This window comes from Theileria parva, chromosome 2, assembly GCF_000165365.1.
Source record: "Theileria parva strain Muguga chromosome 2, complete sequence, whole genome shotgun sequence".
Lineage (NCBI taxonomy): Eukaryota > Apicomplexa > Aconoidasida > Piroplasmida > Theileriidae > Theileria > Theileria parva.
Genome location: NC_007345.1, coordinates 1,756,529 through 1,774,410, shown reverse-complemented (window position 1 = coordinate 1,774,410; position 17,882 = coordinate 1,756,529). Strand labels below are relative to the sequence as shown.

At 36.2% G+C, this 17,882-nt stretch overlaps 9 protein-coding genes across 9 annotated transcripts; 1 reads left to right on the top strand and 8 right to left on the bottom strand.

The window, feature by feature from the left end:
• Positions 1-194: 194 nt before the first annotated feature.
• On the bottom strand, positions 195-1,229 carry TpMuguga_02g00875 (uncharacterized protein; the record flags this gene model as incomplete). Its single annotated transcript, XM_760350.2, has 1 exon — positions 195-1,229. One exon carries the CDS (start codon positions 1,227-1,229, stop codon positions 195-197), a length of 1,035 nt encoding a protein of 344 aa, XP_765443.2.
• A 22-nt stretch (positions 1,230-1,251) lies between these two features.
• On the bottom strand, positions 1,252-1,638 carry TpMuguga_02g00874 (uncharacterized protein; the record flags this gene model as incomplete). The annotated part of the gene is made up of 2 exons (XM_760349.2): positions 1,425-1,638; positions 1,252-1,319 (listed from the first exon to the last, which is right to left on the bottom strand). Exons 1-2 carry the CDS (start codon positions 1,519-1,521, stop codon positions 1,252-1,254), a joined length of 165 nt encoding a protein of 54 aa, XP_765442.1. The 5' UTR covers positions 1,522-1,638.
• Positions 1,600-2,674, top strand: TpMuguga_02g00873 (uncharacterized protein). Its single transcript, XM_760348.2, has 3 exons — positions 1,600-1,894; positions 1,986-2,094; positions 2,317-2,674. The coding sequence occupies exons 1-3, from the start codon at positions 1,701-1,703 to the stop codon at positions 2,656-2,658; spliced, it is 645 nt and encodes a 214-aa protein (XP_765441.1). The 5' UTR covers positions 1,600-1,700; the 3' UTR covers positions 2,659-2,674.
• A 125-nt stretch (positions 2,675-2,799) lies between these two features.
• Positions 2,800-4,077, bottom strand: TpMuguga_02g00872 (uncharacterized protein; the record flags this gene model as incomplete). The annotated part of the gene is made up of 2 exons (XM_760347.1): positions 2,800-2,847; positions 3,430-4,077. The coding sequence occupies 2 exons, from the start codon at positions 4,075-4,077 to the stop codon at positions 2,800-2,802; spliced, it is 696 nt and encodes a 231-aa protein (XP_765440.1).
• A 748-nt stretch (positions 4,078-4,825) lies between these two features.
• On the bottom strand, positions 4,826-5,941 carry TpMuguga_02g02145 (ATP11 family protein). Its single transcript, XM_061305528.1, has one exon. It carries the CDS (start codon positions 5,382-5,384, stop codon positions 4,833-4,835), a length of 552 nt encoding a protein of 183 aa, XP_061162188.1. The 5' UTR covers positions 5,385-5,941; the 3' UTR covers positions 4,826-4,832.
• Positions 5,940-6,431, bottom strand: TpMuguga_02g00871 (uncharacterized protein; the record flags this gene model as incomplete). Its single annotated transcript, XM_760346.1, has 1 exon — positions 5,940-6,431. One exon carries the CDS (start codon positions 6,429-6,431, stop codon positions 5,940-5,942), a length of 492 nt encoding a protein of 163 aa, XP_765439.1.
• Positions 6,432-6,620: 189 nt separating this feature from the next.
• TpMuguga_02g00870 (uncharacterized protein) lies at positions 6,621-9,329 on the bottom strand (the record flags this gene model as incomplete). The annotated part of the gene is made up of 1 exon (XM_760345.2): positions 6,621-9,329. One exon carries the CDS (start codon positions 9,327-9,329, stop codon positions 6,741-6,743), a length of 2,589 nt encoding a protein of 862 aa, XP_765438.1. The 3' UTR covers positions 6,621-6,740.
• A 141-nt stretch (positions 9,330-9,470) lies between these two features.
• Positions 9,471-11,406, bottom strand: dare (NAD(P)-binding Rossmann-like domain protein). Its single transcript, XM_760344.2, has 2 exons — positions 11,076-11,406; positions 9,471-10,918 (listed from the first exon to the last, which is right to left on the bottom strand). The coding sequence occupies exons 1-2, from the start codon at positions 11,301-11,303 to the stop codon at positions 9,575-9,577; spliced, it is 1,572 nt and encodes a 523-aa protein (XP_765437.2). The 5' UTR covers positions 11,304-11,406; the 3' UTR covers positions 9,471-9,574.
• A 1,589-nt stretch (positions 11,407-12,995) lies between these two features.
• Positions 12,996-17,861, bottom strand: TpMuguga_02g00868 (Trafficking protein particle complex subunit 10 TRAPPC10 family protein; the record flags this gene model as incomplete). The annotated part of the gene is made up of 3 exons (XM_760343.2): positions 17,651-17,861; positions 16,811-17,407; positions 12,996-16,498 (listed from the first exon to the last, which is right to left on the bottom strand). The coding sequence occupies exons 1-3, from the start codon at positions 17,688-17,690 to the stop codon at positions 12,996-12,998; spliced, it is 4,140 nt and encodes a 1,379-aa protein (XP_765436.1). The 5' UTR covers positions 17,691-17,861.
• Between the last annotated feature and the right edge of the window lie 21 nt (positions 17,862-17,882).

Here is a 17,882-nt window from a genome sequence, read left to right as displayed (position 1 = left end):
GCCCAAACCTAATATACCAATACCTAAACATAATATACCTATCCATAATATACCTATTCCTAATACCTAAACATAATATACCTATCCATAATATACCAATACCTAAACATAATATACCTATCCATAATATACCTATTCCTAATACCTAAACATAATATACTAATTAGTAATACCTAAACATAATATACCAATGATTAATAGTGTAAAATAGTATACTGAGTAATATAGTGAGAAATGTAATAGTGTGGATTAGATTGAGTGAGTTTGTGTTTGATGTGTTGGTAGAGTAAATTGTTATTACTCCTTGTGCCGTTAAACACACAATTCCCATTCGGCAATACCACAAAACCACCACCACTCACTAAATTCTCATATATATTCAATGAACTCATACCGTCCTTTTCACACATCCTGCTCACACTATCCACATTGTTTACAGAGTTTACATTGTTCACACTATTCACAGTGTTCTTAATGTGTGAATTCTGAAAGGTGGTGTAGTGTTCTGAGGTGCCTAAAACTATGTCAGAATTTAAATAATCTTCCAAGTTAACATTAGTACTGCAATCCCTGCCACTGACACATGCCTCACCAGGGAATAACGAACAGTAAACACATTTGGTAACGATGTCCCCAGTATCTCCAGGGCTGACACAATTACAGTGGGCGAAATAAGAACTAAAGTCAAGAGTGAACAAGATTTGAAATAGTAGTCTCAGGTCTGTACTAACCGCGTCTCCACTAATATTACCATGTGAGAGAGTGTGATGACTAAAATGGCCAGTGTTGTAGGGAAACCCAAAGAGCACAATGAGACTAGAAATGACAAATTTCCGCTTAACATAGTTAACAATTCGCTTAATATCCTTGGTCAGCTGGGGGTAGTTTGTGAATTTAACGGGTTTAAACAGCTCAAACTCGTTCAGATAATTGAAACTTAGCCCAACGGTACTGCCAAAGTCCACACTCAACACTGGAAAACATTTAGTAAGTTTAGTCCTCAAAGTTAATGTATTTGGCAACTCAACCCCCAACACATTTTTCACATTGTTTACAGTAGTTAGAGGGTTTACCCGGGAGGAAATACGGCGAAATTTCCGGTTTAGATTAAAGTTAACCAATTTATTCCTGAGTACAATGGCGTTTTTGTCAATTTTATACCCGAAAATCGGGAGATTTTGGGATAAAACGAACAGACTCACGAGTATTCCGAGGCCGTTGCGACACATTCATTTTTACACCGAGTTTGAGTTAATTATTCCTCTTACGAACCTGCTGCGGTACAAACCTAACCGCACCCGCAAACTCATCACCCAACTCTAAACCAACAATTAACGATTATTAACAATTTTAACTAATTAAATAAATTTTAACTAATTAAATAAATTTTAATTGGGTTAATAATTGGGTAATAATTGTGTTACGGTTGGATTTGGTGTTGGAAGGATTGTGTTTATCTTCGGTTTTTATCTCCTTTAACGCCTTTACCACATTACTCTTATCTATCCTCCTCTTACCCATACAAACATTTTAACACATAATTATTTAACATATAATTAATTGTATTATTATTGAATAATTATATTATTATTTAACATATAATTAATTAAATTAATTAAATTATGTAAATTGTGTAAATTATGTGAATGTGTGATGTTGGGTGTGGAAGATGAAATTAGTAGGTAAATTTTGTGAAAATTATGTCATTGGGTAATGAGAAATTGAGTGTTAGTGACAGGGACTGGCCGATTTTTGAGCGGCACTTTACCAAGTGGTTGTCCGACAATTCGCGGAATCTCAGCCGCGAAGAAGCCAAACACTTCAAAAACGCATCCATCATCTCACTCTCCACCGGAGTCTCATCCGGATACATCTCCAACTCAATCTTCAAACAGTCTCTCTCATCCACATACTATTTATCAGTTTATCAATTTATCATTTTATTATTAATTAATTATTAATAATATTAATATTTTGATGATTAGGATGAATGTGATTCCGAATGTGGTTTCGAGGCGGTTGTTATCGGTTTTTATTGGTCTTTACACTTCCGTCTTCACTATCAACAGGCTAAGAAAAAATATCTACCTCAAAGTATTTACACAGTTTTACACTGTTTTACAGTTTTACGCAGTTTTACGCAGTTTTACGCAGTTTTACTGTTTTACAGTTTTACGCAGTTTTACAGTTTTACAGTTTTACAGTTTTACAGTTTTACAGTTTTACAGTTTTACAGTTTTACGCAGTTTTACACAGTTTTACGCAGTCAACTATTCCCAATTAGTTAGTAAATAAGTTGAATAATTGTTGGATTAGTTGTTGGAGAGTATCGGCCCTGCCGGGAACGCCAGCCGGAAAATACTCCAAAGCACCAAAGAACTCAACATCAACAACGATATCGACCCAATCTACCTACCAAACCCTAATACCACCAACTCTCCTAACTCTCTTAACACTGTTAACTCTGTAAACTCTATCAACACTGTTAATAGTGTAAACTCAGTAAACAATGTAAACTCTGTAAATAGTGAGAATGGTTTGGGAGGTACGGGTGAGTATGTGTTTGGTGATGTGTTGGGTAATAAGTTGGTGGAATCGGAAAATGTAAAGGAAAGTAAATATAAAACCTGGGACGATATCAGAAGTCAGTCCCAATAATCTTTTATACTCTTTACTACACCATTACTATACTATAGTATTATAGTACTATACATATATTATGTAGTATATATTAATATGTATATACTATATAGTATTATAGTACTAATACCCTAATTATATACCCCGAGAGGGAGCTAACTAAGTTCCAGGGCTAAATAACTGTGGAAATAGTACCCCGAGAGGGAGCTAATTTATATACCCTAGAGGGAGCTAATAATATAAGGGTAGAGGGAGCTAGTTAACTATAGAGGGAAGAGGGAGCTAATAGTATATATGCTAATATACTATGTTAGTATAGTGTTACTAATATGTAAACCCAGACACGTAACACCTATACCTATACTACTGTACCATAATGACTAATATCCTATACTACTTAACTATATCTTAACTATATACCCCGAGAGGGAGCTAATTTACTATATACCTTAGCTATACCTTTAGAGGGAGCTAATTTACTATACCTTAACTGTATAAGGGGAGAGGGAGCTAACTTAACTGTACTTTATATACCCCAAGAGGGAGCTACTATACTATACTAACTAATACCTAATACTTAAGATACTATTACTATACTCTTAAACCCAGACACATAATACCTATAATACTATACTACATACTATATACAATATATATACTATACTCTTAACTATACTCCTAACAATATACATAGTAAATAAAGTATATAATGTGTGTAATATATTATTGTGTGAGAAGTGTGGAGAAGTACTGTGGGAGATTGAGTTGTGTGTAATTATTTGGGAATACGAGAGTGTAGGTTTCATTGTCGATGAAGGCTGAGATTGGAAGTGGCTCTCCTTCTTTATGTAACCAGAAAGTTCTAAACTGAACTTTCACTCCCAAACACGGGTTATTCTCGCCAAACAACTGTACTAATTTCCCCTTATGAGATATTACTCGTTCAGTCTTGAATCTGGTAAGTGGTTTCCCAGGCTTCACCCAGTCAGTATGCTCATATCCCTCCATACTCAAACTTTTTAATCTATTACCACTAAACACTAAAGTCATAGTATTTCTCTTGAGATTGAATAGGATTTGAATTGGTAATCCATGAAAAGGATCTGCACAGTAGGACCACAATAACCTGTCACCGTACTTGATGTGGTAGCACAGGAGATTCAGGAATATCCTGAAAATAAGACCAGATAACTTTGTTGCACACTGTGATACACTAGTTAACTTGATATCTAAATCATATAACTCTAGGTGATCTACGTTATATAGAGTGTGTGTAATGTCGTCCCAGGGACCTTCAAAGTTAGTTCTACGGTATAACACAGGTTTACCATTGACTAATTCAGCTTTATACTGGACTTCTGTAGCCATATTTAACAATATTAATAATATGTGGAGTGTACACTGTAGGCTAGTAGGGAGTTGGTAGGGCCAGTACATTCTTACCAACACACACAAAATACTGATTTAAGAGGTTAATTATACTGTAAACAACATTTAAATAGGATTACTATGGATATATAAAGTGTATTAATACCTATAATTGGTATACTATATTGTACCTACTATACCCATACTACTATACATATACATATTATACATATGTATATAATACATATAATACTATAGTATATATAGTATAGTATAGTATTAATATAGATATTTACTTTATTTTAGCTGGATACTCCAGGACACTTATACAAACCCTTAAATATTACCTGTAAGTAGAATATACTATAATATACTCAATACTATACTATAGTACCATACCTATTTATACACTATGTACTATATATAGTATTATAGTACTAATACCCTAATTACATACCCCTAAGGAGAGCTATCTTAACTATATACCCCTAAGGAGAGCTATCTTAACTATATACCCCTAGAGGGAGCTAATAATATAAGGGCAGAGGGAGCTATCTTACTATATACTTAGAACTATATACCCCTAGAGGGAGCTATCTTAACTATACCCTAATTATGTACCCTCAGAGGGAGCTAATTCTAATACTATTAAAAGAGGAGGGGTAGAGGGAGCTACCTTACTGTATACCCCAAGAGGGAGCTAATATAAGGGTACCCCGAGAGGGAGCTACTTAGATATATACCCCGAGAGGGAGCTAATAATATAAGGGTAGAGTGAGCTTAGAGAAGAGTGAGCTACTTTACTATTACTACGATATAAAGTGTTAAAAAATATTGAAGATGTGATTATTTTGTTTAATGTAGTCTTCATAGTTGAACTCCTTGGGTTTGGAGTTAAAAGTGTTTACCCACTGGAAGAGATTAAAGTCGATATAAAACTTCAACGTATTCTCCAACACACTCATTGATTCCTCTTTTGTTATTTCTCCCAGGACATCACTACGCAGTAGTATTATCCCGTGCGACTCTTCCAACTCGTCATAAAACGTTAGTACCATCAGGGGCACACTATTAGTAATGCCCCTGGTATTAACGGAGTGTACAGAAGTGTAGAGCACAGACTTCCCGTGAAATTGGAGGAAAAGATTAAAGTAATTCCCCGGCCCCTTGGGCACGGGGATCACAAATTCTTTACAACGACTGTTAGCACGAATTTTCACATAGTCTGACGAAGTTATTATTTTAGCATTGATATAAGGAGTTGACTCGTAGTACTGTTGCCACAGCTGGGAAATCCGTTTCGGGGACAGTTTCCTCAACAACGGGAGCTTCACCACGTCACACAATCTTCTACCACAAGGATATGATATACCCATTTTTACAAATTTATCTATTTTGTCTACTCGTAATAACAAAGTGTAAACTCGTGACAACTAGTTGTATACTCGTGACAACAGAATTATTGTCTACTGGTGACAACAATTTGGTTAATTTGTTAACTCGTAACAATTGGAGAATAGTGTGGAAGATTAGAAATCTTGGAAGACGAGTGTTGGAGGCCAGGTGAAGATGAGATTGTGTATGAGATCTTCGGTTGTGGTTGTGTTGCTGAGGTTTAGGAATTTGATGAGTTTTTCCATAAACTCCAAGTCTACGTTAAATATCAACGCCAAACTCTCCAAGTCATTCACAGCACTCTCTCCCAGTCTCAACCTCCCATCCATCCAAAAATTTTATTTTACACAATTAAATTATTTATACAGTAAAAATTATTATTATTTTACCAATTTAATTACTTTTTTATTATATAAAAATACAAAAAAAAATTTTTTTAGTTTACGGGGATTGACGGGGGTAGAGGGAGATAAATATAAAAAAATAGAAAAATTGGAAAATAAAAAAATTAATTAAATTAAATTAAAATGAATTAATTAAAAATTTTGTGTGAATTGTTTGGTGAATTGGAGTGTGGAATTGTGTTCTCGTGTTGAGAGTAACTTCATAATTTCCACCGTTAGCTTCACTAATTTGTCGTTCATTTCTATTAGCATTTCAATGTTACTCTTGTTTACAGGGTCTTCCACTGTGTAAACTCGTGATTCTTGCACAGTGTTAAGGAGTCTGTTAACAGTTTGTAGCAGGTTTGTAAAGTGCTTTTTATGCGTTTTCAGGATTAAGTTTCCCGCGTATTTCACTCCCTCCAGTTCTTCCTTTATTTTTAGGAGGGCGTGTTCAGTATTGGACAGCGTTTCAGACTTGGTCTTTGAGTCCATTTTTAGCCCGTTAATCTCCTCCTTTAGCGCGTTAATTTCCTCCCTCAGGAGTGAAATTTGCTGATTTTTTATGTGTAACTCGGCGTTTATTATTTTATTCTCCTCTTGCAAACTGTTGACTAATTGCTGAGAGTTCAGGGAACTTAACATTTCCTCGTACGTTTCCCAAATCTTCCGCTGCTGCCACTCCAAATTACAACACATCTCCCTCACCAGTCCCACGTCCATTTTGTTCACTTTATTTTATTAAATATTTACTATGTTCCCACGAGTTCACACCTCAATGCATACAGTTGCAAATTTTCACATTATAATTATTATTATAATTACTATATAATAGGTATTTGGGTATAAGATTAAGTAAACTCTCTTAGCTACTACTTCCGGGGAGTCGGGGTAAAAATTAAGTAGAATGTGATAGCGTCGAATTCCGGGGAGTCGGGGTATTTTTATAGTATACTAATTTAGCGGATCATACCTTCTACTTCCCAGCCATAAACTGTCATCTCCCAACCCCGAACTCACACTATTCACACTATTCACACTATTCACAGGGTTTACAGTAGTGTTACCAGGGTTTACAGTGCGGGGGAAAGAGTTTTGAGCGGTGCCAAATCCTCCCGTAAATCCCTTGAACCCACTGCCAATATTGCTACTAATAGTGTTACCAAACCCTGTAAAAGAGTTGGGAAAAGAGTTGCTGGTGATTGAATGGGCCATATCGATGAGTGATTGATTGTTGGCGTATGTGGAGAAGATTGACGTTTGTTCCTGTGACTGAGTGAGCGCAGTGTTAAATGTCACGGGATTACACAATTGGCCAGTCAACTCCAAATTCCCCAGCCTAAACCCCGAATCTATCTCACCAAACAACTTTACTCCCACTTTATCTGTTGTAGCAGCAATAGGAGCAGCAATTTGTGTGACATTATTTTCCTCACTTATTTTTACAGTGTCCACAATACCCACACTATCTACAGTGTTTACAGTGTTAGAATTAGCTCCCTCTGGGTCTCCAGTAGCAGCAGATTTTACATTATTTTCCTCTGCATCTACACTAGTGATATCCAAATTACAATCGGTAGTATGAATGTGTGTGTTGAATTTGGAAATGAATTTGGGTGATTGAGTAGTGTTGACGTTGACAGGTTGATTGTACAATAGCTTTATCTCCCCCACCACACACCCCAATCTCCTCTCCAACTCTAATACCACACCTCTATCATCTCTAACACTATTACTACTATTACTATCAACACTATTAACACTGTTAACAGTATTACTACTATAAACATTGTTAGAAGTGTTGATAGAGAGATGAAAGTTGGTGTTGTGTAGTTTGTGGTGTAGGTGTTTGAGTTGTTGGTTTGTGTACAGTAACACATTCTCCACTTCCTTCACCATTGACTCTTCCACTCTCTCTATTCTCATTATGTTATTATTTACCAACTTTTTCAACTCAGTAATTATACCATTAGCAGCAATATTTGTAGTATTAGCAGCAATATTTGTAGTATTAGCAGCAGAATTTAGAGTACTATTAACTGTAGTATCACTATCGTCCAGGAGTAACAGCATGTTATGTTGTATATTGAGAAGATTCCTGAAGATGATAATGTAGTCATTGTCCACCAGTTTTGACAATTCCCCAACTCCAACACTGTCCCCATTGTCAACACTATCAGAGAGTTCCAATGAAGTGTGAAAGAAGTGTAAAACGTTTAACAGCGATTCAAACAGCTTTAAACTCTTTTTGTCCACGTACCACTTCAGACCCATTGAATATAATTGTTCCAAATCAACTCCAGCAGCAACTTCTATAGTATTTTTCTTCACACCGTTAACAGTACTCCTGAGTAGATCAATTAAGCAACTGTCACAACTGGTTAACGGAGTCAGAACACCAACTTCATTGTTATTGGAGTTAACAAAGTGTATGTCGGTGTAGTAGAGCGTGACGGTGTTGGAGCACTGTGTAGAAAAGAGAATGTGCGGGTTCTTCATCGTCGGCGTGTCGGCCAGTGAATTCTTACGGTAAATCTCATTCACGTAATTTGTATACAACTGCAAATTCCTCAAATTATCGCCGTACTCCACACTCTCCACTCCAAATCCCTCCAACATACGTAATACCACGATCTCATCAGTGTTATCTACGGTGTCCGAGTTGAGTGAGATGAGTCGAGGATTATTGGAGAGAAAGAGAGTTGAGGTGGAGTGATTTGAGTAAACAATGAGTAAGTTCCAGGGCCTGAGGATGAAGTAATTTATCTCCAGATCCACAGCAGCATCAAACTCGATATACAATTCGTTAAGAGAATAGCTTATCACCTCCAACTCTGCAGTACACACTAGTAATAAATAGTCAATTTGATTGTACAGTGACATTATTACATAATTTTGGTATTGACACAGGCTAACAACCTTGTAATTGTCACCCAGTGTCTTATCTAGGGTAAATGACATTGGGGTTACTGTGGTACTCTGTCCAGTGTGTGAGAGTTTGAATATATTATTCACTTCATCCAGGAGCAGCAATGTGTCGGACTGTGTGTTGGAAATGTGAGTAATACTATTAGTGAATTTGTGAGAGAATATTTTCTTGTCTTTTTTGTACATTTTCAGCTTATTCCCACAGATTATTACTACGTACCCTTGTAACACACAGTAAAAGTATTTTAAAGGGGATTTCTTCTCATATTCAATTTCCACACGTAAATTTACCACGTCATATATTACTATACTCATTTCCAACTCTATCCATATCCTAGCAGCAGATTTTACATTATTTTCCTCAAAATCCTCAAATTCAGTACATTTGATGGAGACAACACTGTCAAAATCAACCTTGTGAAGACAATTCCCAAGGGTTAAATCGTTGATCACGTTGTTAATGTCATAAAACTTTATCTCACTCTGGGTACTCAATAATAACAAATTATACCTGTTCACCACTAACACTTCCTTAACACTGTCACCCATGTGTATACAGCTGTTAAGCTGGAATCTAAGCCCTAAAACATCCTCCAACACCTTTAACTCCTTCATGCCCACACTATCCAATGTGTTTAAAGTGGTGTAAAATATCCTGTAAAATATTGTAAAATGTCCTCTAAATGGTGTAAAATGTCCTCTAAATGGTGTAAAATGTCCTCTAAAGGGTGTAAAATGTCCTCTAAAGTGTGTAAAATGGTGTCTAAATGGTGTAAAATGTCCTCTAAAGTGTAATGTTTAGAGTAGTGTAAGATGTCTAAAGTAGTGTAAAATATCCTCTAAAGTGTGTAAAATGGTGTCTAAAGTGGTGTAAAATGTTGTCTGAAGAGGTGTAGGATATCGTTGTCAAAATGGTGAAAACCGTGTGAAATCTGTTTAATATGTTTGGAGAGGTGAATTGAGTTGAGAATTATGTTGGCCAAGTCACCTTTACAGTTGTTTACCGCCCAGCCGTTACCAAACACACGCACATTGTCTATACCACACAATATCCCACCGTTACTCACACTATTATATCCTATACACTTTATCAACAAATCCACACCAACACTTTCTACACTATTTACACTCTCTACAGTGTTTTCCACACTCTCTACAGTATTCTCCAGAGTATCACGGTTAGTAGTGTACAGAATGGACTGGATGTGGTTTTGTGTGTTATTTATGACTTTGAGAATCTTAGTGTTAAACTTGAAATCCACCCAGACTCCCTCAGGCACACTGTTAGTATTACTGTAACTATTAAACAACTTAAGCTTCTTCAGTTCCTTACGATTGGAAACTGTGTCAACTGTGTGGATATTGTTAATATTGTTGACACTATGAAGTGAGGGTTCGGAATGTGTAATGTGTATGTTATGTTGGAATAGAGAGTGTAGTTCGTTATTGGTGAATTTGGAATTCCTGAGAGAGCTTCTGGCGAAAACTGTTATCCTCTTGATATTAATGTTGTTGATAAGTTCGGTGTACCGGGGGTTAACTTCCAGCTGTTCCAGCTCCTGCTTACTCTTCACTAACATGCGAATTATGTCCAAACACACATTACCACTACCCAATACGCCAATACTCACACTTTCCAACCCAGTTAAATATGATAAATATGATTCTATACTAGATCCCTCACCCTTGTTAGCTCCCTCTTCCCTATGAATAGTAGCTCCCTCTCGGGGTATATTATTAGCTCCCTCTTGGGGTATATAGTTAATAGTATTAGAATTAGCTCCCTTTAGGGGTATATAGTTAATAGTATTAGAATTAGCTCCCTCTAGGGGTATATTATTAGCTCCCTCTAGGGGTATATTATTAGCTCCCTCTAGGGGTATATTATTAGCTCCCTCTCCCCTTGATAGTAAGTTAGCTCCCTCTCCCCTATGAATAGTAGCTCCCTCTCGGGTAGCAGAACCTACAGTGTCAGAATTTGTGGAGTAATTATCTTGTCTAAACTTGTTGATTTGATAAATTTGGAGATTATTGTATAAATTGGGGTTGATTGGGAGTGAATTGTAAAAGTGTATGAGTTTGAGATTATTGAAGACGCCGAACTGTTCGTTTGGGATTTTAAACTCGTTGCAGTCCTCACAGCCACAACACAGAAATATCACATTATAATACTCCAACAACACCTCCAATCCCACGTCCACACCCTAACAACTTATTACAAAATTTATTATCTAACTTAATATTTAACTTAGTAAATAGTTAACAGTAGTAAAATAACTAATAAATAACTAAGAAATGAGTAAATAACTGAGTAACGGAGTAATAAATGACTAAGTGAGTACAAGCACCGTAACGGGATACAATATGAATATTGGTGAAAAATCGATAATTTGGATTATGGAGAAGTTGGTAGGAGTTGTGTTTGATGGTGTGTTTGTCAGGGGCAACGCCGGATTTGAAGAGTCCCAAGAGCTGTTTGGACTTCTCAAAGTAGTCAACCTTGCAATTCTTTATGTACTTTGTCAAATACTTACCCAAATATAAACCTGAAGGCCCCGTACCCACAATCCCAAACTTCACAAATCTCATACAACAAATAATTTAATTATCTTACAAATATAATTATTATCTTACAAATTTAATAATTTTACAAGTATAAATTAATAATTTTAGAGATATAAATTTGACACCACAGTAGATGGGATATTTATTGAGATTCCAGAATATTTGTGAGTAGTAGTGTGAATAATAGTGTGGAAACAGTTTTATTGAGGATTCTTAAGGATATAAATTAATTTGTGAGTTTTTAGGGCATTACACATTTTTACACATTGAGAGTAATGTGCAGTAATGTAATATACCTCAACTATATACCCCTAGAGGGAGCTATCTTACTATCTAAGGGAGAGGGAGCTATCTTACTGTATACCCCAAGAGGGAGCTACTTAACTAATACCCCTAGAGGGAGCTGTCTTAATAATATACCCCTAGAGGGAGCTACTTAACTAATACCCCTAGAGGGAGCTGTCTTAATAATATACCCCTAGAGGGAGCTACTATTCTTAGGGGAGAGGGAGCTACTTAAGTATATACCTAAACCTAGAAACGTATACCTGAGACTACTCTTTACTGTATTATACTACTTATACCACCAATGTTAGACTACTGTAAAACTATACTATAGCCAGAATACTGTGTACCTTAGCTAATATAGTACTAATACTGTAGTACTATAATACTATACTATATATAATATACTATAGTATATATTGTATATGTATAGTATTAAGAGTATACAAAGTACATTCTATTATATCACTTAACACTCCTTAATACTATTAACACTGTTTATTACAGTTATTAAACACTGTAAATAGTATAATAAAGTCATTATACTATGTTATATACACCTGATTTACTACCCTTAAATCCAGACACTCGATAACTATACTACTATAATACTATACTAGTGTATATTTAATAGATACTATTAACTAATACTTAACACTTGCTAACTCTTAATACTGTTTAATACTGTAAATAGTATATTAGAACCCTTTAAATGGTATTATACCCTACTCTATATACACTTGATTTACTAGCCGTAAACACAGACACTCAATAACTAAACCCTAATACTATAGTTAATACATAATACTATAGTTAATACATAATACTATAGTTAATACATAATACTATACTTAATACCTAAGAATACCATATACCTCTAATACTATAGTTAATACATAATACTATAGTTAATACCTAAGAATACCATATACCTCTAATACTATACACAGTAATATTACATACTGTAGTTGTATGCTTAAGATACCTTATGGTATATACATCAGATATATATTTTATATACATGAGATATATATTGTATATACATGAGATATATATTGTATATACATAAGATAGTTATACTATAATACTAACTATATATACAATACTACTATACTATACTACTATACAATATATTATATACTATATGTATTATGTATATGTATAATAGTATTAGTATGGTACTGAATTAACACCTAAGCAAACAATTTTAACCACTTTAAACTCTTCAATACTACCATTAAATAATGTAAATAGTATATTAGAACCCTGGAAACAGTACTCTACTATAGTATTTATACACCCTATGGACTAGCCAAAACCATAAACCCAGACACCTAACATCTCTACTATACTATTACTATACTATACTCCTTACTATACTAATTAACTATACTATACTATACTAAACTGAATAACGCGTATGTTGGAGTATTAAATGAGAACTTGGTTGGGTGGGAAGATAGTGATGTTATGGTTTGGTAGGTTAAGTTTCAGGTTCTTGAATGAGATTTTGGGGATATTAAGATGTCCCTGCTTCAGTGGTATGAGTACGAGGTTAATATTCATCCTCTGGTCCTTCAATAGCTTAATGTTATTGTTGATCACCAGGCCCTCGATGAACCAGTTCTCGTCATCGTTGATGCAGTAGGAAAAGATCACGTCCTTCGTACTCACCAGGTTTATATTCATCTTTATGCTCTTGTTTATATACCCGTAATACGGCACATTCATCACATATTTTACATCGGATTCCGGCCTACACACACTACTCCAATCCGAAACCATTGATTTCACACTCTTCTTACCATTTACCGAGTTACCATTTGCAGAGTTAGTATGGTGAATAGTGTGTTTGAAGGGTTGTATGATTTTGATGTTGGATTTGATTTTATCTTTGAGTGTGGAGGGGTTGGTGTTGGGTGTGGTGCCGGAGGGTGCGCCTCTGGCAATTGTAAAAGTGTTATTAATCCTGTTCAGGTGAATCAGGTACACCAACTCCTCAGACAACTCCTGCAACGACGCCTTAAACTTTCTATACATCTTGTAATACACTTTTATTTCAGTGACGGCGTTCTCCGTTACGGTGTCAGGTCCCACGGCATCTGCTACAGTATCTTCCACAGTATTATCCACATTCTCTACACTCTCTATACTATTTACAGTATTTACAGTGTCTACAGTACTCTCTATACTATTTACAGTACTATCTACTGCAGCAGTTACTGCAGCAGATTCTACAGTGTCAACAGTGTCTACAGTGTTAACAGTATTATTATCGTTAGAGTCTAGAGTGGTGATAATTTGATCGATGAGTATTTTGTAGGCGGAGTTGAAGTTGAGTAGTAAATTGTTGGTGGACAGGATTTTATCGTTTACCATCACCTTGTTGATCTTGACCAGGTGTCTAAAGTTAATTGCCAAGTGTATAAATTCACCAAACAACTCCACGTCAAACACCTCCGACACACCAATCTCATACCTACTCCTACTCAACACCAACCCTCCCCTCAACAACATCATCCTCAACTCCCTAGGAAGTAATTGGGGTTCCTTCGTTAAACTTTGTACTCCCTGTTTAGATTGTGTAGAATGTGTAGAATGTGTAGAATGTGTTAAACCCTGTGTTCCATGTTTGGAATGGGACTGTGCCATAAGAAGGCATAGGAGTAGTTTGGACTTGAAGTCTGGAAGTGTGATTTGGTCCTTGGTTATGGGAATTGCCACCTCCTTCGTCTTGTTGTCCACGTTTATCGCCATCACCTCACATATTCGAAGGCCCATCCCCCTCAGTCTCATACTCAACCCCGTAAACACTCTTTCCCCAATATCCCCAGTGTCCACATTGTCCACAGTGTCTCCTGAGTTGATAGAGTTAACAGAATCATTGGTGGGTGTGTTATCTTTGGTGGATTGAGTGGATGTGGATGTGGAGTTGGTGATGATTAGAATGTGGAGATAATTTTTGCAGTGTTTGTGTACGTTGATGCCCTCCTCGATGTTGTTCGGGTTATAGTTCTTCTTGTTGAAGATGTGCTCGTACTCGTCACAGTTGTACACCTTCAACTCCAAACCCATTGAACCCAACGGCTCACACATTTCCTCCCAGTCTTCCTCATATTCTTCCAGTTCCTCTTCTTCTTCTTCTACTACATTTGGTTCTGTGTCTACTACATTAGCATCAGTGTCAACTGCATTAGCATTGGTGTCCACAGTGTCCTCAGTAACTTCTTCCTCATTCTCCTCATTCTCCTCATCTTCTACATCTTCTACAGTGTCTAAAGTATCCTCAGTAACAACATTGTCAAAATTGTCCACAGTATCTCCAGTGATAATATCTTGTGGGTTGTAGAAAGAGCCGTAGAGTTGTGATTGATCAACTTCGGCGTTGAACTGTAGGAAGAGCTCCTTGTGGTTTACGAGGTTTGAGAGGATGAAGTACTTCACGCAGTAGTTCATTATGTAATTTTTATACCTGTACATCCTCCCAATCTCACTCTCAACCTCTTCCAACAATTGTAACACCTGTGTATCTGTGTCATCCCTATTATTAGTAGTGTCAACTGTGTTATCAGTATTGGACAGATAGGAGAGTTGTATGAGTGAGTTGTAGATGTTGTTGATGTACACGACAAACTCGTTGGTCATTTCCCCGTCACACAAGGTCACATCACTTTCGAGTGGAATTAACTTCTCCATAGTATCGGCAGATTTCATATTGGTGTACGATACAAACTTGTACAGTAACAAGTATATAAATGACACATACTTGTACGCATTTGTCATACATCTTTCCGTATCCACATTCTCAACACTGTTGACAGTATGAAGATTGTACTGATCTCTCAGGATGTCCACAATTAACTTGTTCATCTCTCCTCTATCACTCGTACTATTACTATTATTATTACTAGAGTTGAGAATGTTATTGATGAGAATGATGAGTTCGATGATGATGGTGACGATGGCCCTGTCTAGTTTAGCTTCCGTGCCGGTGTGAGATTCGGTACAGGATCCTGTAAGAGATTCACTAATAGATTCACTAATAGATTCGGTACAGGATCCTGTAAGAGATTCACTAATAGATTCACTAATAGATCCGGTGTGAGATCCTGTGTGAGATCCTGTGTGAGATTCACTAATAGATCCGGTGTGAGATCCTGTGTGAGATTCAGTGTGAGATTCAGTGTTATCGGATGCGCAAGAGTTCTGATGGGATAAAAGTGAGTTTGGGAGTATCGTGCCAACGGTGTTTGTCACCACACTGTTCACAAAGTTGAATATCAACAATATTACCAAGTATACTATTGAATCATCCATTTCCAGTTTGATGACGAGCAGCTGTTTGTACAGAATGAACTTTCTCAAGCCGTAATACGTTAACTCATTACATAACTTATTGTGTAGTTGAGAATTGTTAATGAGTTGTGGAATGGAGTTGTGTTGTGTGGATAGAATTTGGGTGGATGTAATTTTGGTGGAGTTAAGAGAGTCGAGGATGAAGGAGTTGTTGTGTAGCAACTCGTAAAACATCAAATACTCCGTCAACAGCCGGAGCTTATAAAATATACCCAACCAGTCCTCATACTTACGCACATATCCCATCAACACATTCTCCACATTACTCACCACGTTTACTGTAGTTACAGGGTCTACAGTATTTATAGTAGTTACGGGGGTGACAGTGTCTACAGTATCAACATTGTTAGAAGTGTCAGGAGAGTCCATGGGAGTGTTAGAAGAGTCTATGGGAGTGTCATGTGTGTTAAAAGAGTGGTAGGAGTTGGGAATGGAGTTGATGGAGTTGGTGTTGGAGATGGTGATGATGTTGATGAGGAGGTAGAGGTAGCGTTTGTTAATGTTTAGGACGACGTACTTCTTTATCAACTTCTCCAACAACTGCACATTCTCGTCCTCCCTCACACCAACCACAGAATCTACACAATTTTCTATTCTGTCTACTCGTAACTACTAGTTGTCTACTCGTAACAACAAATTTATCTATTTTGTCAACTCGTAACTACAGAGTGTATACTCGTGACAACAAATTTATCTATTTTGTCAACTCGTAACAATAAAATACATAATTTTGTCAACTCGTAACAACTACTTGTAAACTCGTAACTATAAAATAGATAATTTTGTCAACTCGTAACTATAAAATACAAAATATTGTAAACTCGTAACTACAAAATAAGTAATATTGTCAACTCGTAACTACAAAATAAATATGAATGGGTAAGAAATACTTGTGGTATAGAGTTTGATGATTCGGTTGGAGATGTTGAGTTTGAGTAGTTTGAGTTTGAGTTTGTTGTAGAGTTTGTTGCTGTTGTCGGTTCCGTCCATGAGGATAATAATGAGAAACTCCTCGTTAAGTTTATTACCCAATCGGTCGTTAAGGAACTGCTTCAAACGCTCCTTACACAAACGCTGGTAATCCGACACTGACATGTTCCTCATCAAATACATATACAAGTACGGCTTCTCCGTTATGTATCCACTACTCACTGTGTTACCAGTACACATTGTGTTAGTGTTAACAGAGTTATTAGTGTTAGTGTTAACAGAGTTATTTGTGTTACTATTGACAGAGTTATTTGTGTTAGTGTTAACAGAGTTATTAGTGTTGGTATAGTTGAGATAGGTGCATTGTATGTATTTTTTGACTTTGAGGTTCTTTTTCTTTTTGTCTTGTTCGGAGTCGGGGTTGTGGTTGTGGTTGTGGTTGGCGTGTGAGTTTAGAATTAGTAAATTCTCAAGCTTAGTGTTCCGGGTCAAGGTCACCTCGAATTTACTAATACTCCTGACCCTAGACTCAATCACAGACCACACATCAAACTCGTCTACAACATATTAACACAGTAAATCACATAAACAAATGTAAATAATGTAAATAATGTAAATATTGTTATCTCGTGATAATATAAATTGTTCTCGTGATAATAAATAGTTTTAGGATAGTTACGGGACGGGGTTTCGAACCTGGTACCCATAGCTATCAGTAAATAAGTATAGTCAACTGTACTATTGAGGATGAACGGGGAGTTAGAATTATGGGTTGATAGTAAGAATGGTATGAGCATTACCTTCGTATGAAATTGGTATGAGTTGTGACAATAATGCCATTTTGAATAGAAAAAAGTGTGAATAAAAAAATGTGTGAGAGTTCAGGAGAAAAAAACTTTAGAAAAATTTCCGGAGATAATTTACAGAATTTGCGGGAGTTAGATTAAATTTCATCTAACAGGGCAACAATTAATAAAACTGACAGGTGAGGATAAAATTTTTATTGTACAGAAAAGTAATGAAATTAACATT